Genomic DNA, 16074 nt, shown 5'->3' on the forward strand with positions numbered 1-16074 from the left:
ATTCCTTCACCGGAGGAAGCGGATCAGGGGGGTAAGGTACAAATTAAAAAGAAGTGGGGACAAAGACGAACCCTGTGGCACACCGCAGGTGAGTTTCATCCTGTCAGCTGAAAAATGGGAGAGTCGGACAGATTGGTGGCGGTTCGTCAGGAATGAACGGACCCAATCAAGGGCCGTCCCTCCGATACCAGCCTCTTTGACACGGTCGACCAAGATGGTATGGTCGACCGTGTCAAAGGCCGCCGACAGATCCAGAAGAATCAGGGCTTGGTGGGTGTTAGAATCGGCGCCTCTACGAAGTTCCTCCATTACAGAGAGAATGACCGCCTCTGTCGAATGGGCGGGTCTGAACCCGGCCTGCTGGGGGTCCAAGAAGTTGGAGTCCTCGATAAAAGAGCGGAGGATACTAGTTACATACGTCTCGAGTACTTTGCTTAGGTAGGGAAGAAGGGAGATGGGGCGGAAGTTGCCCATAACCGTAGGGTCGGCAGTGGGTTTCTTTAGAATGGGAACTACCTCTGCGTTCTTAAACTGGCTGGGGACCTCACCGAGCAGAAGAGAACTGTTCAGGAGGGCCAGAGGAGGGGTGGGGCAGGCTGAGAAAGCAGCCCGGAGAATCGCGGGAGGGCAGCAATCTGTGGGGGAGCCAGAGGAAACTTTGTTAAGCAAGGAGATGAAAACGTCTTCTGATAAGGGGGGGAACTGAGTCAGAGAGTGAGGGTTGGTGGAGGGAACAGACTCAGTGAGGGGTGTAGTCGGGGGTATGGAGGAGATACTGTTTTTAATTTTGCTAATTTTTCTATGAAGAAGCAGTTGAGGGAATCGCAAAGTGCCTGAGATGGAAGGGGTTTGATGGTCACCCTATCTGGATGTGAGAGTTCTTCTACGATGGCGAAGATGTCTTTAGATTTTTGCGCAGAGTTGAGGATTTTGGTGGAGAAGTAGGTGGTTTTGGCGGCTGAGATTGCTCGTTTATATTCTCCCAGTAATTTTAGAAAAGGTGGTTTTTCTAAGGGATCATAACTTCTACGCCAGCGACGCTCGGCTTGGCGGAGACCGAGTTTTAAAGATTTAAGGTTGTCAGAGAACCAGCGATGTGCGTCGTGAGGGCGCTTGGTTCTGATTAGCTTGAGGGGGGCGACCTTGTCACTGGCGGATTCTAGCCATTTAACGAGTGCAGCTGCTTGGGAGTCGATAGAACCAGAGCTGGGCAGAACTGACGATGTTAAAGAGGTAAGGAGTAAGTCAAGGTCAGCTTTGTTCCAGTTTCTAGCCAAGAGGCTAGTGCCTCGGCTACGAGGGGGCGGAGGAGGGACCAGGAGGAGGAAGGAAATTAAGTGATGGTCTGACCAGTGAAAAGGTGTGATCATGAGTGACTTAATATCAAGATTATAGGTCCACACTTGGTCTAGGATATGGCCCTTGGAGTGAGTGGGTGAGTGAACGTGTTGAAGACCATTGAGCCCAGTTAATAAGCCAGTAAAAGCCAGGGATTGCGGGCTTTCATGGGCGTCTGACGGCCAGTAGTTGAAATCACCCAGGACCAAGAGTTTAGAGTTATTAATTGTAAGCTGGGAAAGCAAGTCACCAAAGTGAGAAGAAAAATTGGGCATGGATTGGGGGGGACGGTATACCAAGACACAGATTAGGGGGGATACAGAGGAATCAAATCTAATAGCTAGGCAGTCCACCTGAGGAATAGTGAGTAGAGAGAGAGGGAAGTGAACCTGAGGGGAACCATGCTGACCATATTATTCTTAATCATATGTCTGCTTATGTTGACTAGAATACTGTACATGAGATCACGTCGTTAAAATAAATATATTAACCTTACCATGTCTCTTTTTTACTCCTGTTGTGGACTGGTATGAGAGTATAACAAATGAGTGTTCTCTCTTACCTCCTACCATTCCTGAGATGGTCCTAAGTCGCATGTTCTAGTTTGTCTAATCATTGGTTACTTTGCTATAGGACGAAGAGCTAATGTGGCACTGATGCTAGCTGGTTGGGGTTTTCTAGGTCCTGAGGTGAGTTTTTGGTAACCACAATTCACTAATGTCCTAGGTCTCTATGCACAGTTCTGTGTATGAGCAGAAATCCTTGCAACACATTTCCATTGCTGGCAGCCGCCACTGGCATAGAATATCCCCCCACCCCCTGTAAGCCTGATGAATGCTCTTGTTTAGATCACACAACACCCTGTCCAGGTTACAGCTGTGCATGTATGATCTGACAGATGAGAAAAAGCCCCATATTAATGGCATTTATTGAGTGGGGGTAATCCACTGACCGAGGAACAGTTACTGCTTCCTGTAGCTGCTTAAGAGTTTCTGGTTCCCAAAATTGATAGATCTGAGTCACACTCACCACTCTGGCCAGCTGTCACTACTAGGCACCAAACAAAAAGTATGAGTGGAAAGTATGTGAGTGACTATGCCTTTGATGAAAGGTGGTAAATTGCAATGTGGTTGTTCCTTGGAGTCTAAACTCACCTGCTCAATAAGACGGATAATGCTGATGCCCTCCTCCTGCCGGAAGCGCAGAGAGCATGGAAGCGTGTTTAGCAAACCAGAAAGTTGTAGAGGAGTCAGGTCCTCAGAGGTTTGTGGCATGTGGCAGCTTGTAGCATAGCCAAATGTTTCCCAGGAGCAGCGGGATGGATACATGGGATCCAAAGCAATGCTACAACAATACAGAAAAGGCAGGGCATCAGAAAAGTCACAATACATACAAAAACCAAGATACCAAAGCATCTGCACTCATCAGAAAAGCTGTTATACCTTTACTTCTGCTTTCTCACATGTTCCGTCTCCTGGACTCACAGAATCGGGGGCTTTGTTGTAATTGATGGTGTGAGAACATGCATGGCGTCACCTATAACTAAATACCATTTTAACTCCACTTGCATTAGTTCCTGTCTCTCTATACTTACTCGCAGGAAAGTGTGAAACAAAACTGGAGGTTACTGGCTTGTATAAAAGATCAGGTGAAAAGATTTCAGTAATTACCTTAGGTTGACTACCTTGTTTTTCGCTTATATCCAACCTCCTTCAATCATGTCAAGAGAAGGGTTCGGAACATGAATTCTCTGGATATGGCATATGTGATTTTCCTACAGTCTACCCAAACACAAAATATCTTCTGAAATTAACCAATACTTTCATAAGAAGTAGAATGTGCACCAAGCTACCTCTCTTATCCGTGTTTACTGTATGCTTGCACTTTGACTCTCTTGTGCACCTGGCTGCCTTTTGGCTTGGTCTCAACTATACTAATACCATATACATTCATACATACATACATACCAACATCTGCAATGTTACTAAAGCTCAACCATTGTTGATCACAAGGACATGTTCTTAAGAAAGAGATATGCCTGTGGGTGGTTAAGAACACACACATTAAGCTAAAGATGCCTCGAGGAGCCCTTTTTAGACAGAGGTAGTGGAAAAGGCAGGTAGCACTGCACATGCAATTCCACACAGAGGAACCTTCAGGAAAATAGAATCTGAAATATAATGAGGGGAAGTGACCAGATTTCACTAAAAAGTCCAAATCCATCAAGATGTTACAATAAATTGCAAAGGCCCAAAGCAACAGTAAAACCATATGTCTTGAATGAAAGCAAGAGCAGGACGCCAGATTGTCTGTCTACAGTGGTGTCACGAAACCTTTCCACCTTCCACTTTTTCCTGCTATTTTAACAGTAAACATTTACATTGATGTTGGCAAAGCTGCCTTTACTTTAATTGAAGATACAGAAATGAAAATAGAAGGCCATTAATGCTGCTCCAAGAGGATAGGATGATGGCGGTATGGGGTGAGGTGAAGAGAACAAATTTAAGCACAAAAGAGAGAGGGGTGCAGGAAAGGGTGGTGAGAAACGTGAGAGATGGTGGATGGATGCCGGGACAGACAGATGGATAGTGATACGATGAATGGATAGATTGATAGATGGAGATTAGATTGAGGGAATAGCTGGAGTGACAAAAGCATGGCATGAATGATTGCTGGATGGTTAACAGAAGGGTGGTGTGAGGAAAATGGTTTATTTTATGGTGTGGTTGTGCGACCTCAACACACAATAAAAGCACAATTCCATATCAGGTCCAGTCAGGTTCGTTTGTAAGACTGTAGCTCATTCCTGGGAAGCTATGGCTCAGAGCAGTAATGCTTTAGCAAAGGAACACACTTAAAGCATTAAGAAGTCCCAAAGCAGTTGAATAAGAAAGAAATGCTACATAATAAAAATCCGACACCAATTTATAAAATAGGTTGAATTTTTATCGTCAAATAGATACCTCAAAGACAGAAACTTACAGGAGGGTTCTGAAGATATGAATTTTCAAAGGAACAATAAATCACAGCTTGTCACTCAAAGCAATAAATCACTGAAATCTACTGCGACTCGTAGTTTAGTGTTAGACACAACAGTTAACTTGAAAGTGGCTATAAGCAGGATCACTGGAATTATGTGATTTAGCGGACTCTGCTTTTTTCACATAAGTTTGGAATTGCTACATTTATCACATAATGTATCATCTGCTGCATAATCTGCAGATTTGAAGAAAAACACATTTTGAATCTAGCTCTAATGGATCAAAAGTTCATAAAAACGTGGGGACGTAGGATCATGTGGAGTTGAAGGGCCTTTTCCAAAGGTTAATGCCCATCGTTTGGTTGCTTTTTTTCTGTATTTGGTTGTTAAAATGGTACTAAAGAGGTGAATTATTTGCTCAGGCAGTACTACCTTGTATAAAAATGACAAAGTAGTGAAACAATAGTAAAAACAAATGTGCCAGATTATGTAGCATAATATACATTTTCTTGCCACACAGTTTAGTCAACCATGTCGCATAATTTGGTGCTGCCCTGCTGCAGAATTCCAGTGGCACTGGCTACAAGCGCACTCTTGTAGTTGCTAACTCCGAAAGGGAGCTAGTGACAGGGACCAATAAGATCAAGGTGAACAGTTACTTTGCAGCTAAAGCAGTCTCCAGTCCAATTCCAGGGCCTATGCAAAGTGCCACAGGAATCAATACAGTGCTCCTGATGCAAGGGATACAGGATGCTGAAGATGTTCAAGGATGCAGAGCTGGTGCCAAGGGGGGGGGAGTCTGTGGCTAAACATTGGTCTATGAACATGGAGGGTTACTTTGGTCTTAGGGGTCGATGTCTAACAAAGTCCAAAGGCAGTTCAGGAGCAAAAAAGTTACTGTTCTGTGGTTACAGCAAAACAAGCACTTTCCTTTAGCTGGTTGTAACCTCCGTGTTGGGTGACCAAACTGCGCTCAGACGGCTCTCTTGGGTCCAGCAGACTTGGGTGCAACTTTTGAGGCTCAGGACTCGATCTGTCAGGCTGTACCACAGCGTCAAGCGGCAATCAGGCTTCGATTAGCTGGGCTCTAAAGGAGAAGGCTTTTCAGCTGTTATGGCCCAGTGCATGGCAGTCCTTCTCTGGTCCTCGCTGCAGTTCAAACGTGATCAGAGGTTTGGAAGCAACGTTTATGGTCATTTCTTGCCCTCATAAGATGTGGCAACTACTAGCCATTGGGCTACCAGGTGCTCTCCCACCTAGTGATGAAGTCCTGCAAAGTGTGGCATCTGGCTATCCCATAATGCACCATTCCACACTCTCCCTACATGAAAAACCCTTCTCTTGGTGTGTGGAGCTCCCTACCCCATTCCAGTTGTATAGCTACCTGAGGGCTACTCACCCATGGAAAAAATGGTTTGGCAACAGCTTCCCCCTTTCAGTTAGACATGCGAGCCTGTCAGTTTAACTACATTTGCAGCCCCTCTCTGTGTGCCTACCATTAGTCCTTTAAAGGCGGATTCCCCTTAGAAGCTTGCCTTTGGCCTCACAACCAAACCAGCCATCCTGCCAGCAGGAGGCCACACCTCTACTTTTGGAAGATCCTCTGTGTTCCTTCCTGAAAGTCATTCACACCTCACTCCAGGAGGGCAGAATGGTATCTCGAGGACAACAGCCTGTGTGCAACTATAAACGATTACTGAAAACATTGGGCAACAAAGTGCAAACTTTCCAATGTTGCGCAAAGGTTACATTAAATTCGGCTAGAGCAACACCCTGGTTTAACGCAACGATTCCTTTGATTCTTGAAGTATCATATTTAGTAATCCTCCATACTCACCAATGGGGCTACTAGCCTTAACACAGGAAAAGCAACAATGCAGGTTGCTTACTGTCAGGGCATGTAAAGTTAATAAAGCACACATCCATCTTTTTAATACCATTAGGGCTCAGTAGGCCTGCCTTCAGGGTGTTTAAATAAAAGGAAGGTCTTGGTTTTGCCATTGAGTTAAGTGGCGAAGTCGAGTTAGCAGTGCAACCGACTCTGCCTGCTGCCCCGGCAGGCTTGGATTCATGCTTTGCTTTGTCACACTTGTGGTGGCACAGCAATTGTAGTAGTTCACAAGGGACACTTTAACTTAGAGGCCCTCGGTACTTCTACTACCATATACTAGGGACTTGCAAGTAAGTTAACTTATGACAATTGTGGGTGAGCTAATTAGACATAGTCTTTTCTAAGGATCAGAGCACTGGCACAGAGCCCTGGTTGGCAGGATTCAGAGCACTGAGAGTCGAAAAACCAGCAGAATATTTCCAAAACATGGAGGTGATTATGCAAGAAGAGGTATCTTCTTACAGATGCACATGGAGAAAGATGTATAAATGGATGAATCAATATAGAAAAAAGGAAGGATGGATGATGGTTGACTGGATGGAGTGACAGAAGAAAGGAGGGAAAGACAAAAAGGATGGCTTGAGAGAAGAATAGCTGGAAAAAGACCAAAAAGTTGAGTAGAAGGAAGTATGGACTAAAGTAAGAATAGACGGTAAGAGACCAAGAAAATTCGAGAGGTTGAAAGAAGGGAAAAAAGAGAGGTGGCCAAGCCTCCCTTCCCACACCCACTGAAAGAATGCCAGGCTCACTCACTCACACAGGACTATTTCGAAAATCATTCAAATTGAGGGTATTTTATTTTTCTAGGGATTAGCTTGTCTATCTAGGTTGTGGAACAATGCAGACAAAGGGCTGATACACAGATGAGCAACGGTGCACAAAACAGTTTGTCTAGAAATACTATACGCCCTAGGCACCTAGTTTATTAGGCACTTTACAAACGGATCAAATGCATATCTCAACACCAACAAAAGTCTACTTTGCTGTTAAATAATCAAGTATTGCCTGGCAGATGGAATGGCACTAAACATTTTCCAATTCGGAGTGTAGGTGATAAACATGTTATCAAAGAACCTACAAAATATAACGGAGTCTGTACTGTTGTCCCATACGGGATTTTTGAGGATACACCATATGTAATAGTAAATATATCAGGGAGGTCACCTTTATGCCCCTTAGAAGGCTTGTCCTACAATGGAAACTGCATAGTGTACAAGGGTTAAGATTGGTTCAGAGATGTATTTTATCTTAACAATAACAAATATTTTTTTAAGAACTCTTCAATGAGGGTGTAAACCAAAGGACAATCACCAAGAGATAAAGGTCTTTGATGCCAAATTTAAGATGGATAAGAGATCTGAAAAGTGCAGATAATGGTGGGGAGTGTTTGGGTAGGAAATTGGTTGAATATAGACAACAATATGAATAATAATGCATTTGTGAAACAGAATGTTTAATATGAACATCAAATAATGACTACAAAATAACAAAGCAACTATCCCTTCTGAGCAAAGGCTTTTGTTATTAACAGCCAAAAGCAACCAGTTCTCTTCATGCATGCTGCACAAATAATAGGGAAAATGCTACTTAGCCAGTATGCATCTGTTCTTGGCATGAGGAGCTGTAGAATCACTTACTTTGCATAGCCTGCCATCTAGTGTTTGGTCCGGATGTTTGCACTTAGTTTTTCTTCCAGGAAGTCTTTTCCAGTCACAAGTTAGGTGACTCCTCCTTTCGGTGATAGTTTGCATGGGCATCAACTTCATTGTTAGATTGTTAGATTGTTTTCCCGCAGAGGGTGATAATGGAGTTAGTTAGCGTAGTAGAAAGAGATGTCTATGTATATGTATCTAAGTAAGATATCACTGCAAAAGGTATAGGTACCCGGGAAGGCAGGTGGGAGCATGTAAATCTACAGCTCTACATGCCAAGAATAGATGCATACTGGGTAAGTAGCATTATCTGTTCGAGGCATGTGAGCTGTAGATCACATGCTTTGCAAAGACTATATAGCAGTGATTTCCCAAAGCGGTGGCTCACCTGTAGCTGTTGCAGTGGTTTGAAAGAGTGTTCGTAAAACTGCATGGCCCACACTAGCTTGCTGTCTTGCTAACGCATCTACACATTAGTGTTTTGTGAATGTGTGAGGTGTAGACCATTTGCAGAGGTCATCTATGGGAATATTCCCTAAGAATGCCATAGAAGCCCCTAGTTTGCGGGTGGAGTGCGCTCTAGGGGGAATTGTTACTGTTCATTTTGCTTTTGCATACCATGTGTGTGAGAAAGTGCCATCCTTCTTGCATGTTATGCCCCCACTTTTTGCTGAATTGCTGATGTGCTTTGACTGAGTGTGCCCTGGCCTCCTGCCAATCAGGTGCCCAGGGCCTGTGTTCCTTCCCTAAAACCCAATTGGCATCTCTGGCCATATGTTAATCTCTGGTAAATGGTACCCTAGGTACCAAGGGCATTGTGACCAGAGAAGACCCGAAAGGGCTGCAGCACTTATTGTGCCACCCTTAGGGGACCTGTACCCTGACACACACACACGCTGCCCTGGCATACATCAGTCACCCCTCTAGCTGGGTGCCCTATGCCAGTGGTGTGGGCCCAGGTGCATGAGCCCTGTGCCCCTACAGTACCCAGGGCCATTCCTGGGCATTGTAAGTGCAGTGATGCCATTAAAAGTATATGGTGCTGGGAGGTGTCATTACGAACTCCACAGCACCATAATGGCTACACTGAAGACTGACAAGTTTGATATCAAACTTCTGAGCACATTAAACCCACACTGATGCCAGTGTGGGATTTAATGTAAAATGCACAACAGAGGGCGTCTTAGAGATGCCCCCTGAAACCTAACCTACAATCCACGTCTTCTCTGAGAGGCTGCCTAGGCTGCCACACAGCAGACATGTTGCTGGAACCCTGGGTGGAGAGCTCCCCGCTCTACTGGGCCTGAAACAATGCCCATGCTGGGCGAGGTGCTAGGTCTCCTCCCCCAGGATGGGCAGGGGGAAGCTTCAAAGGTGTGCCGCCTTTGTGAGCTTCTCCAGGCCACTTGCTGTACTCAGCAACTGGCCCCCAACGATTCTGACCCCCACTCTGGCGTCCAGCCATCTTGAGGATGGGGAGCCCTGCCCAAACAGAGATAGGCTCCTGCCCCCTCCCACAGGAGAGGAGCAGGATAGGGGGTGTACTCACCCCAGGACAGGGACCAATTGGTCCCTGCCCTTCCCCTACCTGTAACACCTCTAAATTTAGCATTTAGGGGCACCCTGAACCTTCTTCTTCAGATCCCGATTTCAAAACAGGAAAAAAGACCAAGAAGAAGAAGACCTGCCGTGCAGCTACTAACAAGAGGACGACACCAACTGACTTGGCCCCATCCCTAAAGGCCTGTTGATCCTTGAACCTGCTCCTGCTAAATCCCGGCGTCTCCTGCGGACAGCAACCTCGAGAACCCCGGAGGACCTGCCTGCCTTGACCCTCTTAGAGACTGGGACTCCCACGAGCAGTGGTTCTGCTCAAAGAGCAATATCACTGGTGCCAGCCAGGAACCGCAAATCCAGCCCACTCTGCACCCGCCGAGCCCAGACTGTGCCCGAGTGGACAAAGACCCTGAAGACGTCCCCCCGGCGATTCTGACCTGGAATCCAGTGCCCAAGAACCCTCCTCGACGACCCCGACGACGCCTGCAACCTCAGAACCAGGGACCCCTCCAACCGCGACCAGCAGAGGGGTAAGATTTCCCGACGTCAAAAGACACCCCTGCACCCGGTGCCCCACAGCCCCCTGTGCCCTACTCCGGGGTGCCTACCTATTCTCCAAGATCTCAACTTAGCCCTCGAAGTGTTGGTCACTCCTGAAGATCCTCCATCCCCGAGCCTGCTGCCTTTGTTCACTTTCCAAGATCTCCATTGAACAACATTAAGCGCCCTGAACCCAGCTGCCCGAGTGCCGCTGGCAATGCAACCTTTGTCCTAACCTACTTCCCCATTTGTCCTGAGCAAGTGACCAGGAGGCCAGCTCCCACAGCCGCGTGGCATGTTTGCCAGCAGCCACCAACTGAAGGCCCCCTGCCTCTCATTGGATAACATTGAGCCTAACTACCTCTGTACCCGCCTGCCCCTGTGCCACTGAGGGTGTAGCAACTGTACATACCTGACCTTGGGAGACCCATGAGTCTATGCCCAGAACCTTATCTCTGCCAGTCCAGTCCTTACCTAAAAGCTGATAACTCACTTTGCTAACATTGACTGGTTTCACGTAGAAGTTCTTCTAAGTGTGGAGTTTTGGAAATTTAAGGTATTCATCTAAAATCAGCCGAACAACAAATTACGATTTACTCACCTGGTATCAGGAGAGACCTCAGTGCTGTATCTTTTAGCCCAGTACTGACCCTTAAAAGTAATTTCAACTGTATTTACCAGTCACTGGAATTTCCTTCCATAGGATATCATTGCCTGCTTTTTGCTGAAAAAGTGGCTGTCGATTTTTGAAACTTACAAATATTCTTTAAAAATCGTGCCAACGATAAAAACGTAATACTTGCCTGTTTTAAATATATGTCCCAGTGCTGAACCTAGGAGCCCAGCACTGGATTACAAAAGTAATGCAAACATACTTTACCTGCAAATTGAATTTCCTTCCGTAGGATAACATTGGTAATTTGTTACAGTTTGCCGGAGCACTCTCATGTGAGTATACAGATTGTTCAGTAACAATTAAAGTAAATATCAACACCAATATGACAGAAGTACAAGAAATCCAAAAGATGAGTGAATCTTGGAGTCTTTAATGGAGATTACAGCCAGCCGACACGTGTTTCGTCGCCTTCGCGATTCATCAGGGCTGAAACATATAAATAAGTAGCGTCTAGCATGTTCATAGAACAGATGGAATTACATACAGGACCACAGTGTATGGTCGCAATAAACATGCAGTACAGCTTCCTCCTGCAGTGGACAACTGGTGATTGTTTCTTTTCATTGAAATCATCTCACACGTGCAACCACAACACATCCGTGTCGGAGTTATGGTGGATATTATCAATTCTTATAAAGGCGTGAAGTTGTGTAAAAGTGATTGTGCGGAATACGTGTAGGAATGAGATAACCGTAGTGTATCTCTGAGGCAGGCAATGACACATGCTCTATATCTTGACAAGAGTGTTCTAAAGGTGCGCGGCTCTTTCATCATACATGCTAGTCATTCCGTGCAAAATCGTGATGAACAAGTGTCATTGTGTGAGCATACCTAGAAGGCCGTATCGACGTCACAAAAGGTCTGTATATTTTAGAAAAAAGAAGGAGACAAAACGGAAAGAACTCATCACTAACTAATATTTAGTGGTGTCCGGGCAAGACGTTACTACATGAGACTGTTCGCCCCTGATAGTACATTCGCTTACCGCTCAGCTGGTGATAGTTCCGACCCAGCCGGGCCCGTGACCTATGAAGCTGGTTCGAGTGCGTCCAGCAACAGTCTATATCTTGTTTCTGTATGAAGAGTATAGAGAGTATAACTACGTGCTCATTTGAGTAAAACACGATATAATTAAGATAGTGCTATTTGCTGTATCCTGATGTCACAGGAATATTGTCCTAGATACTCTATATTCCCGAGCATCCAATATATTGCATATCTACGCGGATTCCATACCAAATTTCAACATCAATATACGTTCACATAGTGATTCTACTAATCACCCCTCTTTGGCATATTCTTCAGTTCCACAAAGGTTCTGTTATTCCAACTTACATGAGTACTAAATCTGGGCGTATTGTAGTATATTCGGAGGTAGCCACAGACAGTTGTTTATGTACGTAAAAGCTTCATCAGACAAGTACTGTTCAGGGAAAGAGACAGCTATATTATAACAAGGAAGACAAGTCATTGGTATACGCTATATAAACTCATAATCGTGTTAGGGTGTTACCTCTCTTTCTTGGCGGTAGTGGTTTCAATGGTTAATGTCCCGGTTGAATCTCTCTTATTAGTGTAATGGCGGTATAAGGTACGAGTTTCCAATTCTATAATTCACGAGGCTGGAGGAAAACGAGTAACATTATTGTTACACTCTGTTAGTTATACAGAGAATTCGAAAGTGGTTTCTCCAAGTGCAACGCGGGGCTCGAGGTAAACTTACCCGTGTGTTGGCTCTCGTAGCGCGTACGGCGGGTGTGCCTCCTCCGAGTATAGTTCCTGTTTGGACACGTGGTAGTGTTCAGATGGGCGTATATGTATTTCTTGACGTTGCGTGCGCTGTGACTAGAGCGCAGTAGCTACACTAACCATCGGCCATATTGGAATGGTCGTTCGAGTGGGAGTATGAACTTGTTTTCGGATTACGAGTGGAAATATGATTCATGCTACACCGGGTACGATGAAAAATTAGTCGATCCCACATTCATAGTACAGTTAATAAATCGAGCGAAAAATCGCGTATTTGCGAAAAATTAGCCGGTATTATACGGATGCTTCTTTTTCAGAGTGAGTGAACAGTATAAAGAAATATAAGTAAGAGAATTCATTACTGATGCAGAAAAGTGGTGTGACATCGGGTAAAAGCTACTTGTACAAGGTGGAGTGTACACCGTGATTACATTGATTTTCTAGTTTTGTGCAAAAACCCAATCATACTGTGACTGGTTAACATTAGACATAGCGTACAGTATCTAAAATTATCATAATACAGATCTCAAAATTCCTATGTATAGGAGAGAAATACCAACATTTGAGAAAGATATAGATATTCACGGATTTACATGCACAGGTCTGCTACATATATGTATCATATACATTGTTCAGAGGGTAAACTGTATACAGTATCTCGTATCTAATCCCCCAAAAAGTATTGCATCTCTTGATCATAATTTAAACCTGACTCTACAGATTTCAGACGCATAATCCACATTGCTTCAGTGCGTCTCAGTTTCAATTCTCGATTTCCTCCTCTTATTGCAAGTGGTATGGTTTCAATACCAAAAAATTGTACATTTTTGTTCATACGATCTTTTTGGCAGGAGGCTACATGCAGAGCCACTGGGTATTTGGGATCACAGTTCGTAATAGCTCTAACGTGTTCCATCATTCTTTCCTTCAGTGGTCTGATTGTGCTTCCTACATAATATTTGCCACAGTCACACTCTATGATGTAAATGACAAATTTAGTCATACAGTTTATATTGCTCTTGATAGTGTAACATACAGCGTCTGGGCCTGTGAAGTTTGTTGTGCCATGTTTGGCCCATTTACACACGCTGCAGAACCCGCATTTATGAAAACCCACACCTCGTTGTGTTAGCCAGTCCGTACTTTTAATGTCTCTCGGTACTGTCGGACTCAACTTATTCCTTAAAGTGTTACCTCTTCTGAACGAGATTTGTGGTCACTCTGTAATATATTCAGTCAATGCTTTTTCAGATTTCAAGAGACTCCAATGTTTTGTTAGACTCTTTCTTAGATCCAAATGAAGTGAATTGAAATCTGTGACCATTCTTATGCATTCTTTGCTTTCAGTAGTGAGCTTGTGTTTAGTGGTTAGGGTGTCAGTTCTCCTAACTCTTTTGATTCTCTTTTCTGCTTTTTTGATGGAGTTACTCGTATAACCCCTTGTTTCAAATCTCTCCTTCATGCTGGTAATACATCTCCCAAATTCACAGTCCTCACTACAGTTTCTTCTTGCCCGAATAAATTCGCCATATGGTATGGCGTTGATCTGGTGTGAGGGGTGTGAACTTGTTGCATGCAAAATAGCATTACATGCTGTTGACTTTCTGAAAAGTCTACTGTGCAGACAATTAGACGAAATATAAAACTCAATATCTAAGAATTCTATATTAGTGTTACTCCACTTCATGGTGAAGTTAATCTTCCATGTATTATCATTCAGATATTCGAAGAAGTTTTGTAGTAGCTCCTTTGAGCCTGACCATATAAGGATGCAATCATCAATATATCGACCCCAGAATATTATGGAGTCGATATATTGAGCACCCTTCGTTCCCCAAATTAGGTCTGCTTCCAGTGCTAGTCAAAAACTTACCGTCCTATATACAGGATTCCAAACATATCCTTAGCACCCTCTCAGATATGGAATGGCAAGAAGACTTTCTTCTAGTAACTATGGACGCGGTGTCACTATACACCAGTATTGACACAGAGCTGGGTATTCAGGCCATTAACAAAATCCTGCACAATAGACCAGCTACATTATGGAAACACACTGAAATGCTATCAGCAATGATAGAATTGGTCCTAAAGAACAATTATTTTATGTGTGATAAAAAGTGGTACCGACAGAAACAAGGTGTGGCCATGGGCTCAAAAATATCACCCTCGTTTGCAAACCTATTTATGGGGGCACTGGAAGCAGACCTAATTTGGGGAACGAAGGGTGCTCAATATATCGACTCCATAATATTCTGGGGTCGATATATTGATGATTGCATCCTTATATGGTCAGGCTCAAAGGAGCTACTACAAAACTTCTTCGAATATCTGAATGATAATACATGGAAGATTAACTTCACCATGAAGTGGAGTAACACTAATATAGAATTCTTAGATATTGAGTTTTATATTTCGTCTAATTGTCTGCACAGTAGACTTTTCAGAAAGTCAACAGCATGTAATGCTATTTTGCATGCAACAAGTTCACACCCCTCACACCAGATCAACGCCATACCATATGGCGAATTTATTCGGGCAAGAAGAAACTGTAGTGAGGACTGTGAATTTGGGAGATGTATTACCAGCATGAAGGAGAGATTTGAAACAAGGGGTTATACGAGTAACTCCATCAAAAAAGCAGAAAAGAGAATCAAAAGAGTTAGGAGAACTGACACCCTAACCACTAAACACAAGCTCACTACTGAAAGCAAAGAATGCATAAGAATGGTCACAGATTTCAATTCACTTCATTTGGATCTAAGAAAGAGTCTAACAAAACATTGGAGTCTCTTGAAATCTGAAAAAGCATTGACTGAATATATTACAGAGCGACCACAAATCTCGTTCAGAAGAGGTAACACTTTAAGGAATAAGTTGAGTCTGACAGTACCGAGAGACATTAAAAGTACGGACTGGCTAACACAACGAGGTGTGGGTTTTCATAAATGCGGGTTCTGCAGCGTGTGTAAATGGGCCAAACATGGCACAACAAACTTCACAGGCCCAGACGCTGTATGTTACACTATCAAGAGCAATATAAACTGTATGACTAAATTTGTCATTTACATCATAGAGTGTGACTGTGGCAAATATTATGTAGGAAGCACAATCAGACCACTGAAGGAAAGAATGATGGAACACGTTAGAGCTATTACGAACTGTGATCCCAAATACCCAGTGGCTCTGCATGTAGCCTCCTGCCAAAAAGATCGTATGAACAAAAATGTACAATTTTTTGGTATTGAAACCATACCACTTGCAATAAGAGGAGGAAATCGAGAATTGAAACTGAGACGCACTGAAGCAATGTGGATTATGCGTCTGAAATCTGTAGAGTCAGGTTTAAATTATGATCAAGAGATGCAATACTTTTTGGGGGATTAGATACGAGATACTGTATACAGTTTACCCTCTGAACAATGTATATGATACATATATGTAGCAGACCTGTGCATGTAAATCCGTGAATATCTATATCTTTCTCAAATGTTGGTATTTCTCTCCTATACATAGGAATTTTGAGATCTGTATTATGATAATTTTAGATACTGTACGCTATGTCTAATGTTAACCAGTCACAGTATGATTGGGTTTTTGCACAAAACTAGAAAATCAATGTAATCACGGTGTACACTCCACCTTGTACAAGTAGCTTTTACCCGATGTCACACCACTTTTCTGCATCAGTAAT

The 16074-nt window shown here is 43.7% G+C and overlaps 1 protein-coding gene across 3 annotated transcripts in view; it reads right to left on the bottom strand.

The window, feature by feature from the left end:
* Window positions 1–16074, bottom strand: part of TMEM94 (transmembrane protein 94) — a 734938-nt gene that overhangs the window by 96792 nt on the left and 622072 nt on the right. For all 3 annotated transcript variants that reach the window (XM_086930762.1, XM_086930761.1, XM_086930760.1), the window contains one exon: window positions 2493–2682. In XM_086930762.1, the coding sequence (XP_086786888.1) occupies window positions 2493–2682 (190 nt within the window). The remainder of the gene's footprint in view (window positions 1–2492; window positions 2683–16074) is intronic.

This window comes from Lissotriton vulgaris, chromosome 7 (genome assembly GCF_964263255.1).
Source record: "Lissotriton vulgaris chromosome 7, aLisVul1.2, whole genome shotgun sequence".
Classification (NCBI taxonomy): Eukaryota; Metazoa; Chordata; class Amphibia; order Caudata; family Salamandridae; genus Lissotriton; species Lissotriton vulgaris.